The 23,130-nt window shown below is 36.1% G+C and overlaps 1 protein-coding gene and 1 pseudogene across 2 annotated transcripts; both read left to right on the forward strand.

The window, feature by feature from the left end:
- Positions 1-1,212: 1,212 nt before the first annotated feature.
- Positions 1,213-5,481, forward strand: LOC149182794 (uncharacterized). Its single transcript, XM_089414680.1, has 2 exons — positions 1,213-1,317; positions 4,930-5,481. Exons 1-2 carry the CDS (start codon positions 1,213-1,215, stop codon positions 5,479-5,481), a joined length of 657 nt encoding a protein of 218 aa, XP_089270806.1.
- A 46-nt stretch (positions 5,482-5,527) lies between these two features.
- LOC149182795 (cell division cycle 20.1, cofactor of APC complex-like) lies at positions 5,528-7,854 on the forward strand (annotated as a pseudogene). Its single transcript, XR_016256777.1, has 4 exons — positions 5,528-5,602; positions 6,501-6,770; positions 6,856-7,602; positions 7,702-7,854. The product of XR_016256777.1 is annotated as a cell division cycle 20.1, cofactor of APC complex-like (transcript).
- Positions 7,855-23,130: the final 15,276 nt, after the last annotated feature.

The raw sequence follows: 23,130 nt of genomic DNA on the forward strand, positions 1-23,130 counted from the left end.
CGCAGTTCTATTCAGGGCCCCTCTTCTTCTGAAGGAGAGGGCAGTCCTTGTATAAGTGCCCTACCTTATGACATCTTCGACAATGATATGGGATACCTTCATAATCTATAATCTGTTTGCGAGATGTGTTCCTCCATTGTATGGTAATGTATTCCAGCACACCCCCTCTGGTGTCAAGATTAACCAGTATGCGAGCATAAGCCATCTTACCATATGAATATATGATTTATCATATTCCATATATGTGCCAATCGCGTTGCCAATCCTTTTGAAGATGTCTTCGGACCATTATTGTAGAGGGAGACCCGACAGCCGAATCCAAACAGGTCCAATACCAATCTGTTCGGTTTCAGGATCAAAGAGGGGAGTCCAACGTTTCAGGAGCATCGGGGCGTGCTTGAAATGCCAGTAGGAGGATAGGACCCAATTTATGTGATCGGCACGAGCGAATCTCAGAGCGAACCATCCCCTCACAAACATCTGCACAAATGGGATGTCAACCAGATGGTGACCCCAAACTTCTGTTGCCCAAGCCTTCAGACGAGCAGCCGAGTAGTTCCTTCCCCTGATGCGACCGATAAGGACTCTGTCCGCGAAGTCCATAGTTTCTCCCCACTGAATATCCTTTTCCAGTCTCAGAAAAATATCGTCGGCTTTGGACTTAAAACACTTGTACTTCTTCTTGGTCCCCTGTGGGCGAGGGGGGTGCGGCGCCCTGCTATGAGATGGATCAGATGAGGCAGGAGGTGGACGATGGCCGGCCGAGGGGGGCGGAGGGTTATCAGTGGAAAGATGAGAACCGGCAAGCGGTGGGATAGCAGAAAAACTGCCGGAAAGGGGAGCCAGGGAAGCGGTATTGTACGAAACAGACAGAAACCCAGTCGCCGATGTAGATATGCTAGGGTTTGAACCAGAGTGAGGGGGATCCAAACTAGGGTTAGGGTTTAGACAAGCCGAGACAAACCTAAGAGTTGACGGAGATGCCGGAGGTGTGGATAACGCAGGCCAGGTGGGAGGATCATCCGGCAGGACCACAGGAGGCCGGGAGGGTTCAGGCAGAGAGAACCCAAAGCTGAATAAGTTTGACGACGTGGAGAAAGGGGTACGCCAGATGGAAACCCCCTCCAGTGGGTCTTTGGAATAATCGACGGCATCCAAGTCCTCCATATTGACAGCTGCGCCTTGAAACGGAGGAAAACCTTCTCAAGCCTGATGGAAACGGAGGAAACAGACTCCCCCAAACCGGTCAAAGTAGTAACTGGAGTCAGGCTGCAAGGGTTGCGGTTAGTACCAGAGAAAGTAACTCTCGAGAATCACGTACAGGAGATGCCGCTGGGGTAATGGCAACCGCAACAGGTAGAAGCTGAGGGAGGAACGTGACGGGGCAGGTAAGCAAGCAGAATGGTGAACAGCGGCTGGTCTGGGAAGCCGCTGCAGACAGTAACCCTAACCCTAACTGATGTCCCCGTCTTCAGTCTCCATCCTCCTCAGTGCCCATAATTTTTATAAAGGGGATTTCATACTTATTTAACAATGCAAATTGATATGCAATTTTAATAAAATATCTTATTTTTATTTATATTATTGATTATATTTATTTATTCATCTTAATTCTAGATCTATCAAGCCCCGAGCTTGGGAAAATGTGTGACCTAAGATTTTCAGTTTCTTAAAATTCATTTTTTTTATAAAGGAGATTTCATACTTATTTAACAATGCAAATTGATATGCAATTTTAATAAAATATCTTATTTTTTATTTATATTATTCATTATATTTATTTATTCATCTTAATTCTAGATCTATCAAGCCCTGAGAGGGATCAAATCTCTCAAGGTGCAAACCTATATTTTCACTATAAAACTTGAGGAAATTTTTACACCTCTAGATATTTGATCCCTCTATGCACTTGATAGATCTAGAATTAAGATGGATCTAGGCTAGTTTCAGTGGTGTGCAGCCAAAAGAAAATCTAACGAACATATGATTAATTTTATCAATAATATGTAAATTCATCTAATATTAATATAATCATTTTAAATATGCTATTATTCTGGTCATTTTAATTTTAAATTTGCTTAGTTACCTCACTTTGTTGAGATGATAAATATTGTAAATAACTTAAATGATGAAATAAAATTTTTGAATGTAAAGCGAAAATGTAAAAGTGTTGAAAGATAGAAAATTTGAATAATAAGAATATAGTGAATTACACATAATCTTCATTGTGATTAATCTCAAGCTATTTTATTCTACTATTCTTATTGACATCATTGTTACTTTTGTCATTTTTTCATATCAATTATATGAAAAAGACAGGTTAAATCGTAAACCATTTAAATCTTTAGCTCGAGCTATTGTAGTAAACATCATACATTGTCTCTCTTTCTCAACAATATTAATAGGTTGAATTACTATAACACAAAAATCAATGTACATTGTCAATAATTTTTTGTGCTTACACTAAAACCAATGCACAATGTTAATCCAATCACTTTAAAATTAATGTACCATCATACATCCAATTACATCAAATAAAAAATCAACATCCACACTGAAATCAATGCATCTAATGCGAGAAATCAAATAAGATTAGAAAACAACATTTACATTGAAATCAATGCATATAATGCAAGCAATCAAATAGGATTAGAAATCAACATTTACACTCAAATCAATGCATCTAGTGCAAATAAGAAAATAGGATTATAAACCAACATCTACACTAAAATCAATGCATCTAGTGCAAGCAATCAAATATGATTAGAAATCACCATCTACACTGAAATCAATGCATTTAGTGAAAGCAATAAAATAGGATTAGATATCATCAACATTGAAGTCAACGCATCTAGTGCAAGAAATCAAATATCATTAGAAATAAAAAACTACATTGAAATAAATGCATCTAGTTTAAGAAATCAAATAGGATTAGAAATCACCATCTACACTGAAATCGATGCATTTAGTGCAAGAAATAAAAAACGATTAGAAATCATCTATATTGAAATCAATGCATCCAGTGTAAGAAATCAAATATCATTAGAAATCAACATCTACACTAAAATCAATGCATCTAGTGCAAGCAATCAAATAGGATTAGAAATCACCATCTACACTGAAATCAATGTATCTAGTGCAAGAAATTGTCTTCCCTCTCTGTCCCCTCCATCTATATCTATATCTCCTTCCATATCTCCTTCTTTGTCTCTCTATCTCAACCCCCCAAACACACCTGCTCTCTCACTCCATATCTATCAATCTCTCTATACCTCCCTCCCTCTCTCCATCTCTCTCTCTTCTTCCCTCTCTTCACTTTCCATCTATATCTCTATCTACCTTTGTCTCTCTATATCACCCCCAAGACATACACTCTCTTTCTCCAATCTATCTATCTATCCCTCCCTCATCCTCTCCCTCTCTCTCTCTCTCTTCCCCTTCTCTCCCTCTCCCCCACTTCTATCTCTCTTCCCTCCTGCTCTCCTCTCTCCCTCTCTCTCCATCTTTCTTATAAGTCCCTCTCACTCTCTCTCTCTCTCTCTCTCCACCTTTCTCTCTCTATTTATTTCTTCTTACCTCCCCCTCTCTCCCCCTCCAACTCAATCTCTCTTTCCCTCCTCTCTCTCTCTCTCTCTCTCTCTCCAACTCTGTTACTATATCCCTCCCTCTCTCCTGTCTTCTTCTCTCCCCCATTCTCTCCATATCTCCTTCTTTGACTCTTTATCTCACCCCAAAACATACACACTCTCTCTCCATCTATCCCTTCCCGCTCCCTCTCTCTCCCCCTCCAACTCCATCTTTGTATCCCTCCCTCTCTCCTCCTCTCTCTCTCAAGGCATCTCTCTCGTACTTCCTCTCTCTCCCTTTCTCTCCTACCTCCCTCTCTCTTCCCCATCATTCTCCTCCTCTCTCTCAACTCTTGTTTCTCGTTCTTCCTCTCTCCCTTTCTCTCCTACCTCTCTCTCTCTTCCCCCATTACTCAGTCTCTCTCTCTCCTTAACCTCCTCTCTCTCTCTCTCTCTCTCCAACTATGTTAATATATCCCTCCCTCTCTCCTTCTCACCCCCTTCTCTCTATCTATCCTTTTTTGTCTCTTTATCTCACCCTTAAAAATACACACTCTCTCTCTCCATCTCTCCCTTATCACTCCCTATCTCCCCCTCCAACTCCATCCCTTTATCCCTCCCTATCTCCTCCTCTCTTTCAAGTCCTCTCTCTCACTTTTTCTCCTACCTTCTCTCTTATCCCATCTCTCTCTCTCTCTCTCTCTCTGCCCTCCAATCCTCTCACTATCTCCCTCCCTCTCTCCCTCTCTCTCTTCCCCCTCCATATTTGTGTCTCTCTTTCCCTCTCTTACCCTTCTCTACCTCTCTCACTCCTCTCCACCTCTCTCTTCATTCCTCCTCTCCCCTCTCCTTCAGTTTATCTCAATCTCTCCCTTGTCACTCCCCCTACCTCTCCACCCCTATCACTCTTTGTCTTTCTTTTCCCCTCCCATATATATCTAGAGTTAATATATATCATGGTATATTTAGGCCGATAGGCCTTCCTTTGAGTGAGTGTTTCATCTACACTTTGGTTCTCTGCTTGACAGCTGGCGTGCACCTTCAACTACCATATGGTTGACATTTGTCGTGCAACTCCATTTCTGTTTCTCCTCTTCAGCTCTCTGCTCTTCTTGTTTTCTTCCACGACCATTTCTGTTCCTCCTGTTTCCGCTTTCTGCTCTTCCCGTTTTCTTCGACGCTCTGCTGCAATAATGTTTTCATGCTCTTCCACTAACTGCTGCAATGATGTGTCCCATTTCTACTATGCAATCTGTTGTGCACGACCTAGCCATCGGTTATTTAGTATACCCTGTTTACAACCTCATTTTACTGTTCAGAAATTGTTCACTCAGTGCTCATAGTTCTTCTATTCAAATTTCAGGTTTGTACTCTCAAGAAAAAACACGGAATTGAACTCAGGACTGGTTGCGGCGTCGCCGGAATGGGCCTGGGCCTACTCGGCCTTGACGTGGTCTTGACCGACATCGCCCCCGTTCTGCCTACCCTTAAACACAACATGAAGAAAAACACGCCACCGACCTCCCTCGCCTCGGCCGGAAAACCAGGATCCGACGTTGGAAGAGTGAAGATTTTTCAACTCTATTGGAACAACGAGAATCAGATTCAGGTACTGAAGCCTCCATTTGATTTCTCTATTGTCACGGATGTTGTTTATTTGGAGAATACTGTGGAGCTTTTGATTTCCACCATGAATGCCCTTTCTGGAACGAATACTGTAATTCTATTAGGTTATCACATACAATCTCTAGAAGCCCATCAGCTTTTTTGGCAGATTTGTCCTAATTATTTCATTGTGGAGAAAATACCCCATGAGGATTTGCATCCGGAGTATGCGTATGAAGAAACTAATGTGTATATTCTCAAGATCTGGCGTTGGAAGAGTGAAGATTTCTCAGCTCTATTAGAACAATGAGAAGCAGATTCAGGCACTGAAGCCCCCATTTGATTTCATTATTGTCATGGATGTTGTTTATTTGGAGAATACTATGGAGCCTTTGATTTCCACTATGAATGCACTTTCTGGAGTGAATACTGTAATTCTATTAGGTTATCATATTTGATCTCCAGAAGCCCATCAACTTTTTTGGCAGATTTGTCCTAATTATTTCACTGTGGAGAAAGTACCCCATGAGGATTTGCATCCGGAGTATGCGTATGAAGAAACTGATGTGTATATTCTCAGGAAAAAAATGACCTAAGTGTGGGTAAAACAAGGTTTTCCAGGGTTTAGGGGTGGGGCACAAATTGTATATGGGTTATAAAGTAGAGGGCGCATAAAGTACCTGGCCCTATTATGCAAAAACTCTGATCAAATTGCCACTTGGGGAAATCTTAGGCAAATCCTATTTCCAGAATTGGGTTGTCCAATTTTGTTTTGCTGCGGGACAACGTTGCAGCTTTTGAAGTCGACATTCTTCTTTATGTGTGCGAGCATGAAGCCTCCCGGGTGAAAGGCGGCCGAAGAAGGCCAGAAAAAGGGTCACTATCATATTCCATTATATATAATGCTTTGAGAACCAGATCTTCCATTGATGTTTACTTGTGTAAGAAACCCAAACCCTTAAGCCCTTTTAGATTGTACAAAATGGCTTGTGTTTGTTAATGCAGTAATAGTCCATTTGGTGGATTGTTTACAGTCTCCTTATACTTTTTCACTTAATGTTGAATTTGCTACCACACCCCAATCCAATTTTTAAAAATATTTACAAACTATTTCAGCACTGAAAAATACCTTTCGTGAATGAAACTTTAATCCCAGCCATTGATATTTACCTGCTTTTGCATTCTAAATATACCCTTGGAGTCCAGTCAAACAGAATAGTATTTGGGGCTTTCGTTATTAGTACACTGGATATGCCCATCTCAAAACAATTGTCCTTGGGCCATTTACCTTTTTTTCTTAATATTTTAACTTATCCATGTTGATTATAGTCTGCAGATAGAACTCTGGATGCACCAGACCTTGTGGATGATTATTACTTGAACCTACTGGACTGGAGTTTGAACAATGTGTTGTCCATAGCCCTTGGCAATACTGTATACCTGTGGGATGCTTCAAATAGTTCTATATCAGAGCTTCTGATTGCAGACGATGAAGAAGGCCCTGTTACTAGTGTTAGCTGGGCACCTGATGGGAGGCACATTGCCATTGGGTTGAATAATTCTGTTATACAGCTATGGGACTCTTCATCTGATAAACAGGTAAATAAAATCTCCTTATCTCTTCAAGGTTTTTTCATTCCAATGTAATGGAAATCTCCAAATTTTGACATGGATAAAATTGCAGTTAAGAGCATTGAAAGGTCATCATGCACGTGTTGGTGCCCTTGCTTGGAATGGTCCTATTCTTACGACAGGAGGACGGGATGGGATCATAATCAATCATGATGTTCGTATGCGAGAGCACATTGTTCAAACATACAGAGGGCATGACCAGGAGGTTTGTGGATTGAAATGGTCTCTTTTTGGCCAACAACTTGCAAGTGGGGGGAATGACAATCTATTGTACATTTGGGATCAGAGCATGGCATCCCATAATTCTACCTCTCAATATCTCCACCGCTTAGATGAACACTGTGCAACAATCAAGGCCTTGGCATGGTGCCCCTTCCAAAGCAATCTTTTAGCATCTGGTGGAGGGAGTGCAGACAGGTCTATAAAGTTTTGGAATACTCACACAGGTGCCTGCTTAAATACCGTAGACACTCATTCCCAAGTTTGTTCATTACTCTGGAATAGGCATGAACGTGAGTTACTGAGTTCACATGGATTTAGTCAGAACTAGTTAACCTTATGGAAGTACCCATATATGGTGAATATTACTGAACTTACAGGTCATAATTCTCGAGTTCTTCATCTAGCACAGGTATGGAAATTGATTTATTTTTATGAGTACTTATGCATTCATCTTTCGTTTGAGTTACTAAGTTCACATGGATTTAGTCAGAACCAGTTAACCTTATGGAAGTACCCATCTATGGTGAATATTACTGAACTTATAGGTCATACTTCTCGAGTTCTTCATCTGGCACAGGTATGGAAATTGATTTATTTTTATGAGTACTTATGCATTCATCTTTCGTTTTATGAATGGATTTGTCCTCATGATCCTTCTTATGCCTTACCTCTTCAGAGCCCTGATGGGTACACAGTTGCATCAGCTGCAGCAGATGAAACACTCAGGTTTTGGCAAGTATTTGGAGTTCCTGATACCTCAAAAAGGGCGAAGAGTAAAGATGAAAATGGGGCTTTCAGCAAGTGTCATACTTACATCCGCTAATAAGCATCTTTCTATATTTATGAAATGAGGATGTTTAACTCAAGGTAGTAATTAAATGTTCTGTTTTCTATTTCACATAGCTCTTCTGCAGGCTGTTGGATTGCCATGGAGCATGTTCCACTTTCTTCAATGTAATATGCTACAATTTCTTCTTTCTTTCTTCTCGTATACCATGAACTTTGAATTTATCTTTTGTGAAACCTGATGAAACAATGTTGCAACAGCTTTCTGAGACAAGAACCACTCCTTCAGCTGCATCATAAAAATTAAAATGGTTTTGGCAAGTCTTTGGAGCCCCATATTCTTCAATGAAGGTTCTGAAAATGATACATTATGAGTGTCAGCAAGTATGTCATTCACATCAACAAAGAAACCTCCACGCCTCCTCCACTCATGGAATAATTCACATTCTACAAAAAGCCTTCACGCCTCTACTCAATCTTATAGGTAATTCTTGAATGATTTATCTTCTTCATTTTGCTATGACGCACTTATTATGTAATTTCTTACCTGAGATAAATTCTATATCTATATTGCTATAGAATTTTAGTTCTGTATCTATATTGCTATCTCATTTGTATAATTTTTTTGTAATATTTTACATTGTACCATAGTTCAGTTCCTTAGGCTTGCAAAATTCATCTCTCACATATATTCATTCAAGAGATCAGTAAAGCATTTTTTAATAGACATTAATTAGAAAAATAGTCACATACATAGGTGCTTGAAACTTGAAAGAACTCCATGAATTACCCTGACTTGTGGCTACAACTCTCAACCTTACAAAAATATTGACTGCGACAGAAGAACTGAAAAACTGACTAAAGACCTCCATGCATACTAGGTATTGATGATATAGCCATGAATGAGTAGACACTAAATTGAGAGCTTCTAATGTGCTGCTAGGACAAGCGATATTCATCATCATTTGCTGTGCCCCTGTTGCAAGATCCTGTCTCATGGAACTGTTGGTCTGATCAGTTATCTTTGTCCTCTGACACCTTACATATTTTGAATGTTTGTTAAAGTTGTTCATGCTCATTGGTTCTATGATCTATTATATCATTCCTCCCATTTGCTGGTATCTGTTATTGGTCTGTTGGACTGATCAACCATATTTATCATTTTTTATTAAAACGACCATATTTATCCTATATTCATCTACTTCCCAAACTAGTTTAAGTTGTGGCTTTTTTGTTTTGTCTGATTTCCATCCAGTGCCTGTGCTTTGATTTGAAACTTCACTGTTTGTGTTAATTGTTGTGACTGCTTTCTCTGGGACCCTTGTCAGATTTTGGCCTCTCATACTGTCTGCCCCACTAATTGATATTTTTGCTAGTACTAAAATTTAACATACCCACATGTGTTTTCCAATACCTTTCTTTATGCCAAATAGTGTGGGTTTTAGTGCCAATAAAGTAGATTAAGTTCCATCATGGTTTCATCTATTTATTGCCACTTTCTAGTGAATTTTGGTAATGAATTCATTTATTGATGAGTAAGAAATAACCAGATGAAAACCTTGTTTTCCCTATTCGTAAAGTTCTAAGGTAATTGAAAGGAGATACTTGTCAGGTTTCTTAAATTTAATGTGGCAGCATTTAGTCACTTAGTTTTATTCAGAGTTTGCAGATGATCTGTAATTTATTATGCATGGCTGATTGGTACTTAGCAAGTTAGCACTGCATTTTCCATATGTCTAACAAATGATTTTTGAAATTTTCATCCTTTTAGTCAACAATAAAGGGGATAATGAGGTATCAACAATGAATTCTGTTAAGGATCAACGGAAATCATTAAGATGATTTTCTAGTTTTTCCTCTTTTTAAAGGTACCTTCTTAGGCTATTTAAATGATATACTGTCAGGTATTTTAAGCTAATGTAGCAGAATTCAGTTAATCACAGAGGCTGAGTTTTCAGCTACTGTCTAATTTGTTATGCATGGTTATCTGATACTTAAGACTGCCATTTAATATGTGTCTAATGCTGATGAATTGCTTCTATTACTCAGTAATAATTGTTTTATTGCAGTGCATCCTTCTGAATCAAAATCCTAGGCAAGGCATAAGGAACATGGGATCGTGCCAACATTCTAAGATGCACATGGATGGATTCAAACTCTCAACAGAAGAATCATACAGAGAAGACTAGCATGGTCCCTCCATTGCATTTTGTATTATGGTGCACTTGTTTGTTGGTTCTGTACTTAGCTAATTGCACTACAATTTTGCAGCACATTTGACTTTTTAAGTAGCCCTTGTTGATACATCTATGTGTCATCTTTATATTATTTTATCATTTATGGCATGAGTTGCCTTGCAACTTCAAGTTCTTGTATTGCATTCTTCCGTCACTGTTACCTGATTGTAGCTCTTCGTTTCTGGCATGAATGATCAATATTTATTGATGTCTGTCACATTATTTTTCTCGGCATTTATAAATGCCAATAGTAGAGTGGACATTTTTCCACCCTTCAACTTGACTGTTGGAAATCAACTTGACGCTCTTCTACAATTAGTGTTTTAGAAATTGGCAATTACCAAGTGATCCATAAACGGTAGGTCTGCCTCACCAACATCGGTCCTTCTCTGTGGAATTAAAAATGTACGTCTTTGCAATCACTATAAAACTGAGTTCAAGCTTCTTCCAGATCATCCCGTGATGAATAGCTCTGTTCCAGATCTGGTTTCAAGGCTACTTTTATTTGTTTAACAGTGCCAAGTCTAATGCCCAACAACAGATACATGTTGATTCCATTTCAAATGTCAGCTAAAATACCACATTGTTCATTTAAATGTATCACTTTTTTCATCAACACATCTGCCAAATCATTATAAAGTCAAGTAATAAACAAGATGCTAATCAATAACATGCAGGAATGACTCTGTTTGCATTCAGATTCAAAATTTGTTTTACATGTTTGCAGTAGAATACCAATCTCACTGCCAAGTGGAGATTAGTGCACTTCGTTTATATTTGCTACTTCTTTGCTTTTGAATGGGAATAATGCTCTGGCATTGCAAGGCTGGGTTTTGTTTTTTGTGGTTCTGTTATGGCTCATGAATGGATGTGTTTATGGATTGAAATTTAAGGAAAATATGGGTTTACTGTAGCATATGAATGGGATGCATCCAAGCATTGAAATTTCAAAAGTTGGGTTTATTGTGCATATGAAATGGCATGTGTTCATGCTTTTGAAATTTTACTCAGAGAAAATAAAAGATGAATTTGGTATTGCATATGAATGAGATGTATTCTTCGTATATGCTTGGCCATCTATAGAGGTTTCTTGATTTTGGGTAATTAACTTACTCTAAAATGAAATAAGACATTCAATGTGTTCCTGAAAAGTAATTGCACAATGATCCAGTCCAAGAAAACAAGGTTTTCCACAAACCAATTAACTCTTCTAGAAAAATTCAACAATTCCAATTTAATAATCCTATCGGCCTCTCTTTGTACCTTTTGGGACAATTGCTAGTAATATATATCATGATATATTAACATATATAAAAATATAACAAATTTAATATTGTATTAATCGAAAATTATTAAATTTAATAATATTAATACTATAATCTGAATATTAGATTTAATAATAATAATAATAATCTTTTAATATTAATATTAGGGTTAATAATATTTTTTGCATGGTATTAATAATAATTTGGCCCATAGGCTTCACCTAAATAAAACATATTTTTTGAGTGTTAGTAAGTATAAAGAGTTTTATGGAGTAAATATAAAAAGAGGTTTTATTTATTTACCATACCTCTAGTTTATTTATATTTATATTTATTTACCATACCTCTGAAGTAAATAAAAAAAATGTTTTATTTATTTACCATACCTCTCGTTTATTTGTATTTTGTTTATTTATCATAACTCTTTTTTGAGTGTAGGTAAACCTCTTTATATTTTAAATTTATATTGTCTTTATCAATAATAATTAGATTGATTTTTAAACAAGGTCAATTAAAAATGTTAAATGTCAAATGTTAAACATTACTTTTACGTTTACGCTTGAAATCTACCCCCATACTGGGATGTAGAGCACCTCTTAGTGCAACAAGAGGTTGTTAATCCTATTTTTTCATCATTTATTCTTATTATTTATTGATTTCCAAATTTAGGCTTTTGTGATCCATAATGAATTATTGAGAAGTTTTCAACAATAATCACATAGGAGAATATTTTTTGATGTGCTTCGAACCAACTAATGTAGTTTACATGTTTACGTGAGATCTACCCCCATACTGGGTTATAGAGCACCTCTCGTCGCAACAAGAGGTTGTTAATCCTATTTTTTCATCATTTATTCTTATTATTTGCTGATTTCTGAATTTAGGCTTTTGTGATCCATACTTAATTATTGAGAAGATTTCGGTAATAATCACATAGGAGAAGATTTTTCGATGCGTTTTGAACCAACCAATGTAGTTCATTGCCAGGACAAGATGATATCCTTTTCATTTAAAAAATCAAATCTTTTAGATATGGCATTAAAACCTTGAACATTAAAAATTTGAAAATAATATTGAACTTTTTGAAGGATTAGTTTTAATTTAATTATTTCAAGGGCGTAATACTCATAAACAAGGAGCAAGTTTGTATAGGCTAGTTTGTCACCATCATTAATTTACATTTTATATATTTTTAAAAACATTCATTTACATTTGTTATATTTTCTCAAAAAGATTTATTGTATTGGAACTTTTTTTTATTAATTAAGAGTTTATATATATATATATATATATATATTTCTATGTCGTTCATAGTCCCCTCAGATCGATGACTCGTTATGTCCATAGAATATTGTTCCATGTAGATCTACCCAAAAGGACACTTCCCGTCGACTCAAATCAAGAGAATTTGAACTTATGACATTAGTGACCTCTCAATAATAGAATCACTTTAACTACCAAAAATCGACCAATTGAGTTAACCCTTGGGGGTAGAGTTGACACAACCATCATTAATTGTTATTTTTCAATACAATTTGATTCATCGTCATTTTTAAGAAAAAATGTCATTTGAAATAATTTGATCGTGGTTCTTGAAGGCAAATTTTCACTCTTACCAAATGCATTTAATTTTTTAGCCATTAACATGTTTTCTTACATCCAAGAAAATATATCCCTAACTATTACAAAAAAAGTTCATATATGAAACAAAATATTCAAAATATCTGAAATATAAGAATGCCCTTCATGGAATTAATAAGATACTTATATAAGAATATTTGAATACAAGTGATATGACATTGACACAACCGAGGGTCCATATATATACCTAGGTGGGTACCCCTTCATTAAAAATCATGTCTTTTGAGAGATGCCTTTTTAGTATACTAATCACCATTAACTATTTACTTATTAATTATTTACATTCATAACATTTCCTTCCCCTTAAGAAAGGATTTGTCCTCAAAGCTTATTAATGAAAAGGATTGATCTCTTTTTTTGTGTCGAATGTCTTCTTGTCTCGAAACTGTCATCTTCGATGATACAAAATGATATAAGCTTCTAAGTGTTGTACAAAATTGTCGTACTTTGAAATGATCTCACCATCCAAAATCAATCTTCTATGGAACTTTACAATTACTTGATGTTAGGTCCCTATACTACTAGTTTAACCCCTTATTGTTATTAGTGCAATGCACTTATTATATTGTTGTGCCCATGTAGTTCCCATATTGTTATTATTGTGCCCCATAGAAGCCCACTATTGTTATTATTGTGCCCTTACATTATTATTGTTATATCGGCTCTGATTATATTATGACCCCTTAGACTCCTATATATAGAAAGGAGGCCTTGTCATTTGTATCATCCAAGAATTATTCATCTATGTAATCTAAAGGAGGTTTCCCCCTTGAAGAGGCTTATTTTGAAGGCGTTGATCTCTCTTTTCTATCTTTTTGTGAGCCAGTTTCATAACATTTCGTATCAGAGCTTTGGATTCTAGGGTTTCGTTGCTCCAAACGTGTCTTCGTGGAAATTTTGCTATAACGTTTTTCTGCGATGTTTCAGATGATAAAAAAAAAACTCATTTGAGACGAAATTGTTCTAAACCTCAAGTCTGAATTTCAGATCTTGTATCGCTATATTTTCTGAGATATGATCTCAGGCTGTTAGGGTTTTTGCAAGCTCCATAATTCCATCTGAAATAGGTCATCGTGGATTTTTCGTTATACTTTATTTTCTACAAAGTTTTAGATTCTTAAATTAAAACCCATTTGATCCGCAATCATGGTGAAGCTTGGGCCCAAATTTCAGATTTTGATTCGCTATAGTTTTGGAGATACGAACCAAGCCATTTAGGGTTTCTGCAGGCCCCTGAATTACATTCCAAATAGGTGACCTTGGGAAAATCGTCATAACTCTCTCTCGGAGCATCTGATTCAAATTTCGTAAAAATTGACATAAAGAAAACAGACTCTAGTTTGTTGGATATTAGTTTCATAACCTAAGGTCGCAATAGTGACATGTGGCACATCATATGAGTTCGCTCTACTGAACTAGTCTATAATTAGGTCATTGTGGGAGATTGGACATAACTCTTTCTTCAGGAATCCAATTGCGATCAGAATTGTGGGGTTAGAAAGAGGACTTAGATGGCTATCACAAGCCGATATTTCAGAACTTAAAGATCTGAAATTACAGAGTTACAGTCATTCGAAGATCGAGCTCATAAAATAAAGAAAAGTGATATAAGGAAGTTCGATGGCAAGGATCTGGTAAATTGGATACTATAGATGGAGCAATATTTTTATCTACATGATGTGAAACTTTTACTAAAGATACATATTTCATCTTTATATTTAGAAACGAATCAGTTTGTATGGCATAGAGAGCTTTTTTCTCATAAAGCACTTGTCACCTGGTTAATTTTCACGAAGGAAATGATAGTGCATTATGAGGAAACAAAGAAAAACACCTTCTTTAGCCAATTGATAAATCTAAAACAAAAGGGTTCAATGACATAGCACATTGAGGAATTCCAAAAATTTAATATAAGGGTAAATTATATTCTAGAGAAGCAGAGGATTGATGTCTTCATAGGGACTTTAAAAGATAACATCCAACATAAGGTTCACCTTTGGGAACTTGGTTCATTGGAGAAGGCATACAGGTTGGCAAGAAAAGTGGAAAGAAAAATTATGGCAACAAGGAAGTCTGCCACTCACAACTATAAAGATGAAAGTGTTGTTTCTCCTAGCCTTCCACAACCTACAAGGTTGACACCACAACAATTGGAAGAAAAAAGAGCAAAAGGACTTTGTTACAATTATGATAGAAAATACATTAAAGGTCATAAGTGTGCTGAGAAGAAATTATTTTACATATATTGTGAAGAGGAGGAAGAAAAGGATGAAGAAATATCAAAAGAAGAGGATATATACTGAGAACCAACCCTAGAGAAAGAAGAAATGAATCCAGCCATAGCTTGTAATGCATTGGCAGGAGTTACCACTCCTCAAACTCTCAAGATAGAAGGACATATCAAGAAGAAGAAGGTTCAAGTAGTGAAATACCAGGAAGAAAAGGATCAAGAAACGTCAAAAGAAGAGGATATACACCAAGAACCAACCCTAGAGAAAGAAGAAATGAATCTGATTATATGTTGTAATGCATTGGCAGGAATTACAACTCCTCAAAATCTCAAGATAGAAGGGCATATCAAGAAGAAAAAGGTAATAGTGTTGATTGATTCGAGTAGTACCCATAATTTTATTCATTGTAAGATAACCAAGGAATTGAATTGCTTCCTATATCTAGCACCAGAGTGTCAAGTAATGGTTGCAAATGGAGGAACCATAAATTGCTCTGGAAAGTGCCATAATATCAATATATCCATGGGAGAATATGTCTTGAATAGTCCAATGCTTTCCATTCCAATTGGTGGTGCAGATGTTGTACTAGGAGTCCAATGGCTACAATTTTTGGGTACAATATCTTTTAATTTTCAAGAACCTCTCTTGAAATTATTCTGGGAAGGAAAGGAAGTTGAATTAAGGGGTATCGAAGGGAAATTGGGAAAGATAATCAACTCTAATAGCATGACAAATCTTCTAAAGAAATAACAACGAGGCGTAATTGCACAATTATGTTCACTAGAGGTTCCCACATCAAATTCATCTATTTCTCCAGGTCTCCAAAACTTTTTGGATAATCATTCCAAGGTATTTGAGACTCCCAAAGGCCTCCCTCCTATTCGTGATCATGATCATGCTATTCATTTGATTCTAGTAAGTGTTCCTCCAAATATCAGGCCTTACAGATATCCCTATGCCCAAAAGAGTGAAATTAAACGTATGGTTGCAGAAATGCTAGAGGCTGGTATAATTCAATCTAGTCAAAGTTATTTCTCTGCTCCAGTAGTATTGGTGCACAAGAAGGATGGGTCATGGCGCATGTGTCCCGATTGTAGGGAGCTCAACAAGCTCACTATTAAAGATAAGTTTCCCATTCCTATCATTCATGAATTATTGGATTAATTGCATGGATTAATTTACTTCACCAAGTTGGATCTTTGTTCAGGATATCATCAAATCAGAATGAAGACTGAAGACATTCTGAAAACAACATTATTGAAGAAAGATGATTTTTCATGGACTCCAGAAGCAACAAAGGCCTTTGAACATCTTAAAGAGGAAATGTGCTAAGCACTGGTGTTAGCTACTCCAGACTTCACAAAAACCTTTGTTCTAGAATGTGATGCCTCGCGAAATGGAATTGGTGATGTTTTAACGCAAGAAGAAAGACCCATTGCTTTTGAAAGTTGTCCAATCAAAGGAAAGTATTTATACAAAGATATTTATGAGAAGGAAATGTTGGCAAGACTACATGCACTTGAGAAATGGCAACCTTACCTAATGAGAAGATCCCAGTTCAAACAATATTGCCAGAACTTGATGAGGAAGGAAAAATCATATTGGAACCTAAAGAAATCACAGAAACAAGAATTCGACAACTATGAAATCGATGACTTTCATAGTATCTCATCTAGTGGAAGAACTTACCCGCTAAATATTCCACATGGGAGGATGATAATTTTATACAGAAGCATCCAGAACAACTCAAACATTGAGGACAACACTTTTTGAAGGAGAGGGTCATGTTAGGTCCCTATACAACTAGTTTAGCCCCTTATTAACAACTATTTTAACCCCTTATTAATAACTAGTTTAACCCCTTATTGTTATTACTGCAACCCCCTTATTATATTGTTCTGCCCATGTAGTTCCCATATTATTATTATTGTGCCCCACAGAAGCCCATTATTGTTATTATTGTGCCCCATAGAAGCCCATTATTGTTATTATTGTGCCCTTACATTATTATTGTTATGTCGACTCTAATTATATTATTACCCCTTAGACTAATATATATAGAAAGGAGGTTATGTCATTTGTATCATCCAAGAATTATTCATTTGTGTAATGTAAAGGAGGTTTCCCCCTCGAAGAGGCTTATTTTGAAGGCGTTGATCTCTCTTTTCTATCTTTTTGTGAGCTGGTTTCATAACACTTGATAACTGGGATAAATTGTTATAATAAAGACTAGATTGTGCTGACATCAATATTCTTCAAGACTTAAGTCTCTCATTTCTGTTCCGAGTGATACAGATAAGAAGAGTGATTGAGATGTCTTCTCTTGTGATTCAAATGTCGATAAGGAGTTCTTGTGATTTGATTTTCTCTTATCATGCATGTGGAAATTTCCTGATTTACTTTAGGTACTGATGTTGTTGAGTTGATTATAGAATCTTCACTTGGAATTTTCATTGTTTGAACTGCAACATCAAAATACGTTTTCATTCAACTATTTGTCATTTTCTTGAGTTGTGATATTGACTAGATTGGTATCCATTTCTTTTTCTTTGACTTCAATTATTTTTCCGAAGAAAAAGCGAACTTTTTATTAAGAAGAATAATCTTTGACTTCAATTATTACATCTAAAGACTTGGTATTTCTTTTGTGATAAGTCCTTTTACTTCTTTTTTTTCAAATATTTCTTATCATTTTTAAGTTTTTTAATTTGAGTGATTAGACTCTAATTATGCTTTTTGAGACGTACGAGTTCTTCATTTTCTTAGTCAACTTTATTATGACATTCAAGCTTCTCATATTTTAAACACTTTATTTGGTCTAATAATATTTGGTTAAGGTTCTTTAAATGTAAATTTTCCACTTCTTGTCCCAATAGGTGTGTCATGAGTTCTTTCTTTGTAACCTTAGCCATTTTTACTTGTGCAAGTAATTTTTCGTTATGGTCTCTAAGGCATGAAATTTCTTTACCCTTTTCTATTATTTCCATGTAATGCATATCCTTTATATCTTTATGTTTATGTAGTGGAACTTTCTTGTTTTGTTGAAGTTTGGTTATTTTGTCTTCTAAAATCTTAATATGTGAATTCTCTTAATCTTCCAACTACAATTTCTTGATATACAAAATTACATCATCTTTTTGGGAGCAGTGTTGGGTGTTCAACTTACAACTTTGATTATATTTTTGTAGAAATAACTCAAAATTTGCAACTACTAATGAATTCAGACTCAAAACAATAAACACAAATTTCTTATACTAAATTTTGTGGAAGGGAAAACATACAGTAGAAACACATGCAATCATTCAATCATAATGAACACAATATTTTTACTAGGGAACCCAACTAGGAAAAACCCCTCCTCTATTTGTATTACATAAGATGAGACAATGATCAATTGCAATGACAATTTCAATCATTCAAGATCAACCTACATTGCAATACTAGTATTCGCCACTTGAGTCTGCTCTACCCGATACTTAGGCAAAATAGGCCTCCTGCTTCCTCCTATTTCCTTGTGCAATTCCCTCTCCTAAAGAATAGGAACATACCCTATTTGTTTGCACAATCCCAAGATAATTCCTCACCTGTTACATGCAAACTTCTATGCACACTCAATAGTATACAATAATAAATACAATAATGCCTTTTCCATCCACTCAATTAGGAAATTCTAGTTCCATGCATAACTAGGTATATTTTTAGTAAATTGACTAGTTAATTGAGATATTGGTGAGTTAACAACAATTACAACTACTCAATTGAAATCATACTAACTCTATTCATGACTAGAGCTTAGATAATTGAGTTTCATTATATATAACTCCACTAGATTACTATATCTTAGAAATAAACCCATGCACAACTCTACTTCTTGCCCAAAAACTCGAATTGACTCACTTAACTAAGTGACTTGACCATGTCACTCCTGCTAACTACAACTCAAGTCATCATGCTGATGTGGAAATTCAAATTTCTCCATTTGACTAAGACACAAGTAAAATGAATCCTTTTCTTGCTACAATTTGACACACCCTCTTAGAAAGAAAAGGGTTATGAACGACCCCTATCCTACTCCTCTATAAGAATGTATTGTAGCACAACTAACACTCCCTCTCACTATTTTTGTTGCTACTGCAACAAATGCACCTGAGAAACATCCAAAATATTAAATCAATTGTGTCTTTGTATTGCAATTGTCTCCTCAGTCTTTGACTTCTACTAGCCTCTACATTATCACTCAATATCTGACTACATCAACTGGCATTGATCCTTCTGCTACTAAATATTGTGGGCCCTGTAGAAAGGGTTATGTTATATGAGAAGATTTTATTGAAAGTGTTGCTACTCTCCTATGGACCCTGCCCAAATCTTAGCAACTTTGGGACTAAGGCTCTACATTGCCCCACCTCACTCTTGGAGGTATAACGACATGCATGGCGAAATCTGCCTCTAGTTTGTAGATATTTTTAAATCGGACACCAATTTGTTTTACTTATCAAGTAGCAACATGCTTCATATAATCTTTTCGCTTACTAAAAACCACATCATATTCTTTGTCTTCAAGTAAAACTACAAAAACTAGATTTTTTCTTCAAACCAAGCACAAACATTACATCCTTCTAGGTGAATATGGGAGCCTGACTCCCTCTTAAAGGTGATAGTGCCAATCCCTTTGGTACTATAAGTTCTATCATCTCCAAGCTCTATGTGTAATTGTAGGTCCTTCTCCTCTAAGCTGCTAAAGAACTCCTTATTTCCCGTCATATGAATTGAAGCACCAGAGTCTAGGTACCATTCACTCCCTCTTATTGTGTTTGCAATGAAAGAAATGAGTGTGAAATCCAACTTGAATTGTGACATCAAAGCATCTCCTCTTGCAGTTTCTGCAGGTTCCTTATTGGATTTCTTTTGTGGACACTTGGTTACATAGTTTCCATACTCATCACAGTGAAAGCATTTAATTTTACAGAGGTCTTTCTTCATGCCATCATTCTAGCTAGATTTTTCCTCGCCTTGGTCCTTCTTTCCTTTGGCATTATTTCCTTTTCCAACTACAACATAGTCCTCTTCCTCATAAGATCTGGATGAGACTCCATCTCCAATTTTTCTTGTAATCTCCTCCTCCACCAAATCATACCAAAGTCTCTCCCAATTTGGGAGCTTGTATCTTCCATTAACTGAATCCTAATAGTTATGCCAGGACTTCAAAAGACCAAGGAGTGATAAGCTCACAAGATAATATGGTGGCACTATCTCTCCTACTCCTCCAAGTCCATCTCTAACCAGAGTGAATCTGGATAGGTACTGAAAAATTTTTTCATTTTTCTGTATTTGAATATTCTTGAGCCTATTTCTCAATGCCAATTTCCTGGCATCACTACTGCTTTGAATATATCTGTTAGAGTTTTCCACATTGCAAATGGATTCTCCTTTCCATGCAAATTTGAAACCACATGGTCTTTGATTCCCTCCAGGATAATCGTAGTGGATTTTGCAGTATCTTTCTTCCATTGTGTTAGGTGATGTGCATCTGATGTTGTTAGTTTTGGAATATAAGTTTTTGTGTACTCCTATACATCCAACACAACTTCCATTCTATATTTCCAGGCTATGAAATTCAAAGTTCCCTCCAATGCATACTCAAGCCTCAATCCATAAAAATATATTGTTCCTACACTAAAGAAAAAAATTCCTGCACCCGAATTCGTACACCACAAATTTGTTATTCGAAATTTATCTCAGAGCTTATCAGGAACCCGATTTCTATGCATTTTTTAGTAGCTCCAATACCATGTAGAAATAAATTGAAATTTGCAACTACTAATAAATTCAGGCTAAAAACAACTGATACAAATTTCTTCTACTAAATTCTGTGGAAGGGAAAACATACAATAAAAACACATGCAATAATTCAATAACAATGAACACAATATTTTTACTAGGGAACCCAACTGGGAAAAACCCCTCCTATATTTGTATTATATCAAATGATACAATGATCAATTATAATGACAACTTCAAACCTTGAAGCTCAACCTGCACTACAATATTGATCTCCTCCTCCTGAGTCTACTCTGCCCAATACCTAGGAAAAATAAGCCTCATGCTTCCTCCTATTCCCTTGTGAAATTATTTCTCCTAAAAAATAGGAAGAACCCCTATTTTCTTGTGAAATGCCAAGAGAGTTACTCACCTGCTACATGAAAACTCCTCTGTACACTCAATATTATACAACAATAAATACAATTATGCCTTTTCTCTCCACTCAACTAGGCAATTCAAATTACATGCATGACTAGGGCTATTTTTAATACTTTTCTTAGTTAATTGAGAGATCAGTGAGTTAACAACAATTACAACTACTCAACTAAACTCATACTGACTCTATTTATGACTAGAGCTTAGATAACTGAGTTTCACTAAATATAACCCCACTAGATTTCTAGATCTTAGCAATCAACCAATGCACAACTCTACTTCTTGCACACAAACTCGAATTGATTGAATTAACTAACTTACTTGGCCATGTATCTCCTGCTAATTATAACTCAAGTCATATTGTTGATGTGGAAATTCGAATTTTTGCATTTGAATAAGGCACAAGTCAAATGAAGCCTTTTCTTTATACAATTTAACACTACCTCTTAGCAAGAAAAGGGTTTTGAACAATCGTGATCCTTCTCCTCTGTAGGAATGTACTGTAGCACAACTAACACTCCCTCTCATTATTGTTGTTTCTACTACAAAAACTGCAACTGAGAGGTATCCAAAATAATGAATCAACTGTGTCTATGTGCCGCAACTGTCTCCTAAGTCTCTGACTTCTACTAGCCTCTACATTGTCTCTCAACATCTGACTGCATCAACTGACATTGATCCTTCTTCTACTGAATGATATGGGCCACGATAGCTATGGTAATTATCCATGAGAAGAGTATATTGCAACTGCTACAACCCTCCTATGGACTCTACCCAAATCTTAACAACTCTGGGACTAAGGCTCTACATCGTCCCACCTCAATCCTCGAGGTATAATTGCATGCATGGAAAAATCTACCTCTATTTTGTAGATATTTTTAACTTCAACAGCAATTTGTTTTACTTGTCTAGTAGAAATATGCTTCAGATAAACTTTCCCCTTGATTGTAGACCTCTGTGGTTTATATCTTTTGAATTAGAAGTCGGAGAACCCACAGTATTAACCATTTCTTTAATCAACGTTTCAAATCCCAATCGAGATCCATCATCAGGACAAACTTGAATGAAGAAAGAAGAAGAGCTTTAATGAGGGTTTAAATAGTTTTTAATAGAGATATGTCTGCTAGTATATGTCGGTTGTTTGATTAAATCACACCACATCATATCCTTTGTCTTCAAGTACATCTATAGAAACTAGATTTTTCTTTAGACTAGGAACAAACATTACATCCTTTAGGTGAAGATGGGAGCCTGCCAACCTCTTAAAGGTGACAGTGTCAATCCCTTTGCTACTATACCTTCCATCATCTCCAAGCTTTGTGTGTAATTGTAGGTCCTTCTCCTCTAAGCTGCTGAAGAACCCCTTATTTCCTGTCATATTAAATGAAGCACCAGAGTCTAAGTACCATTTTCTCCCTCTTACTGTGCTTTCCATGCAGGGAAAATTTTAAGAACCACCCTAAATTTATATGTATAATAAATGGGTGAATCCCCATGATGCATAGGAAAAATGGGAGGCAATTTTCTCACTAATATATATATATATATATATTTGGCGAATTTCTCACCAGATTATATTATCTTGTAAAGTCATGGCGAATCTTTCACTGAATTATAAAATCTTGTAAGATCTTGGAAAATCTTTCACTGAATAATTAAAACATTGTGAAGTCTTATCGAATGTTTTGTTAAAGTATGAAACCATATATGATAATAATAGAGCATATTCATTAAACTGTAATATACT

The sequence above is a fragment of the Pinus tabuliformis genome, chromosome 3_2, assembly GCF_031772625.1.
Source record: "Pinus tabuliformis cultivar Carrire ecotype Pingquan chromosome 3_2, CPIR1, whole genome shotgun sequence".
Taxonomy (NCBI): domain Eukaryota; kingdom Viridiplantae; phylum Streptophyta; class Pinopsida; order Pinales; family Pinaceae; genus Pinus; species Pinus tabuliformis.

What these genes read in the sequence shown, in the direction of transcription:
- LOC149182794 (XM_089414680.1), top strand. Translation starts at nt 1,213, where the DNA reads ATGGAAACGGAGGAAACAGACTCCCCCAAACCGGTCAAAGTAGTAACT. An exon ending in AAGTAACTCTCGAGAATCAC is followed by an intron (nt 1,318 to 4,929) that starts GTACAGGAGATG and finishes TTCAAATTTCAG; the next exon opens with GTTTGTACTCTCAAGAAAAA.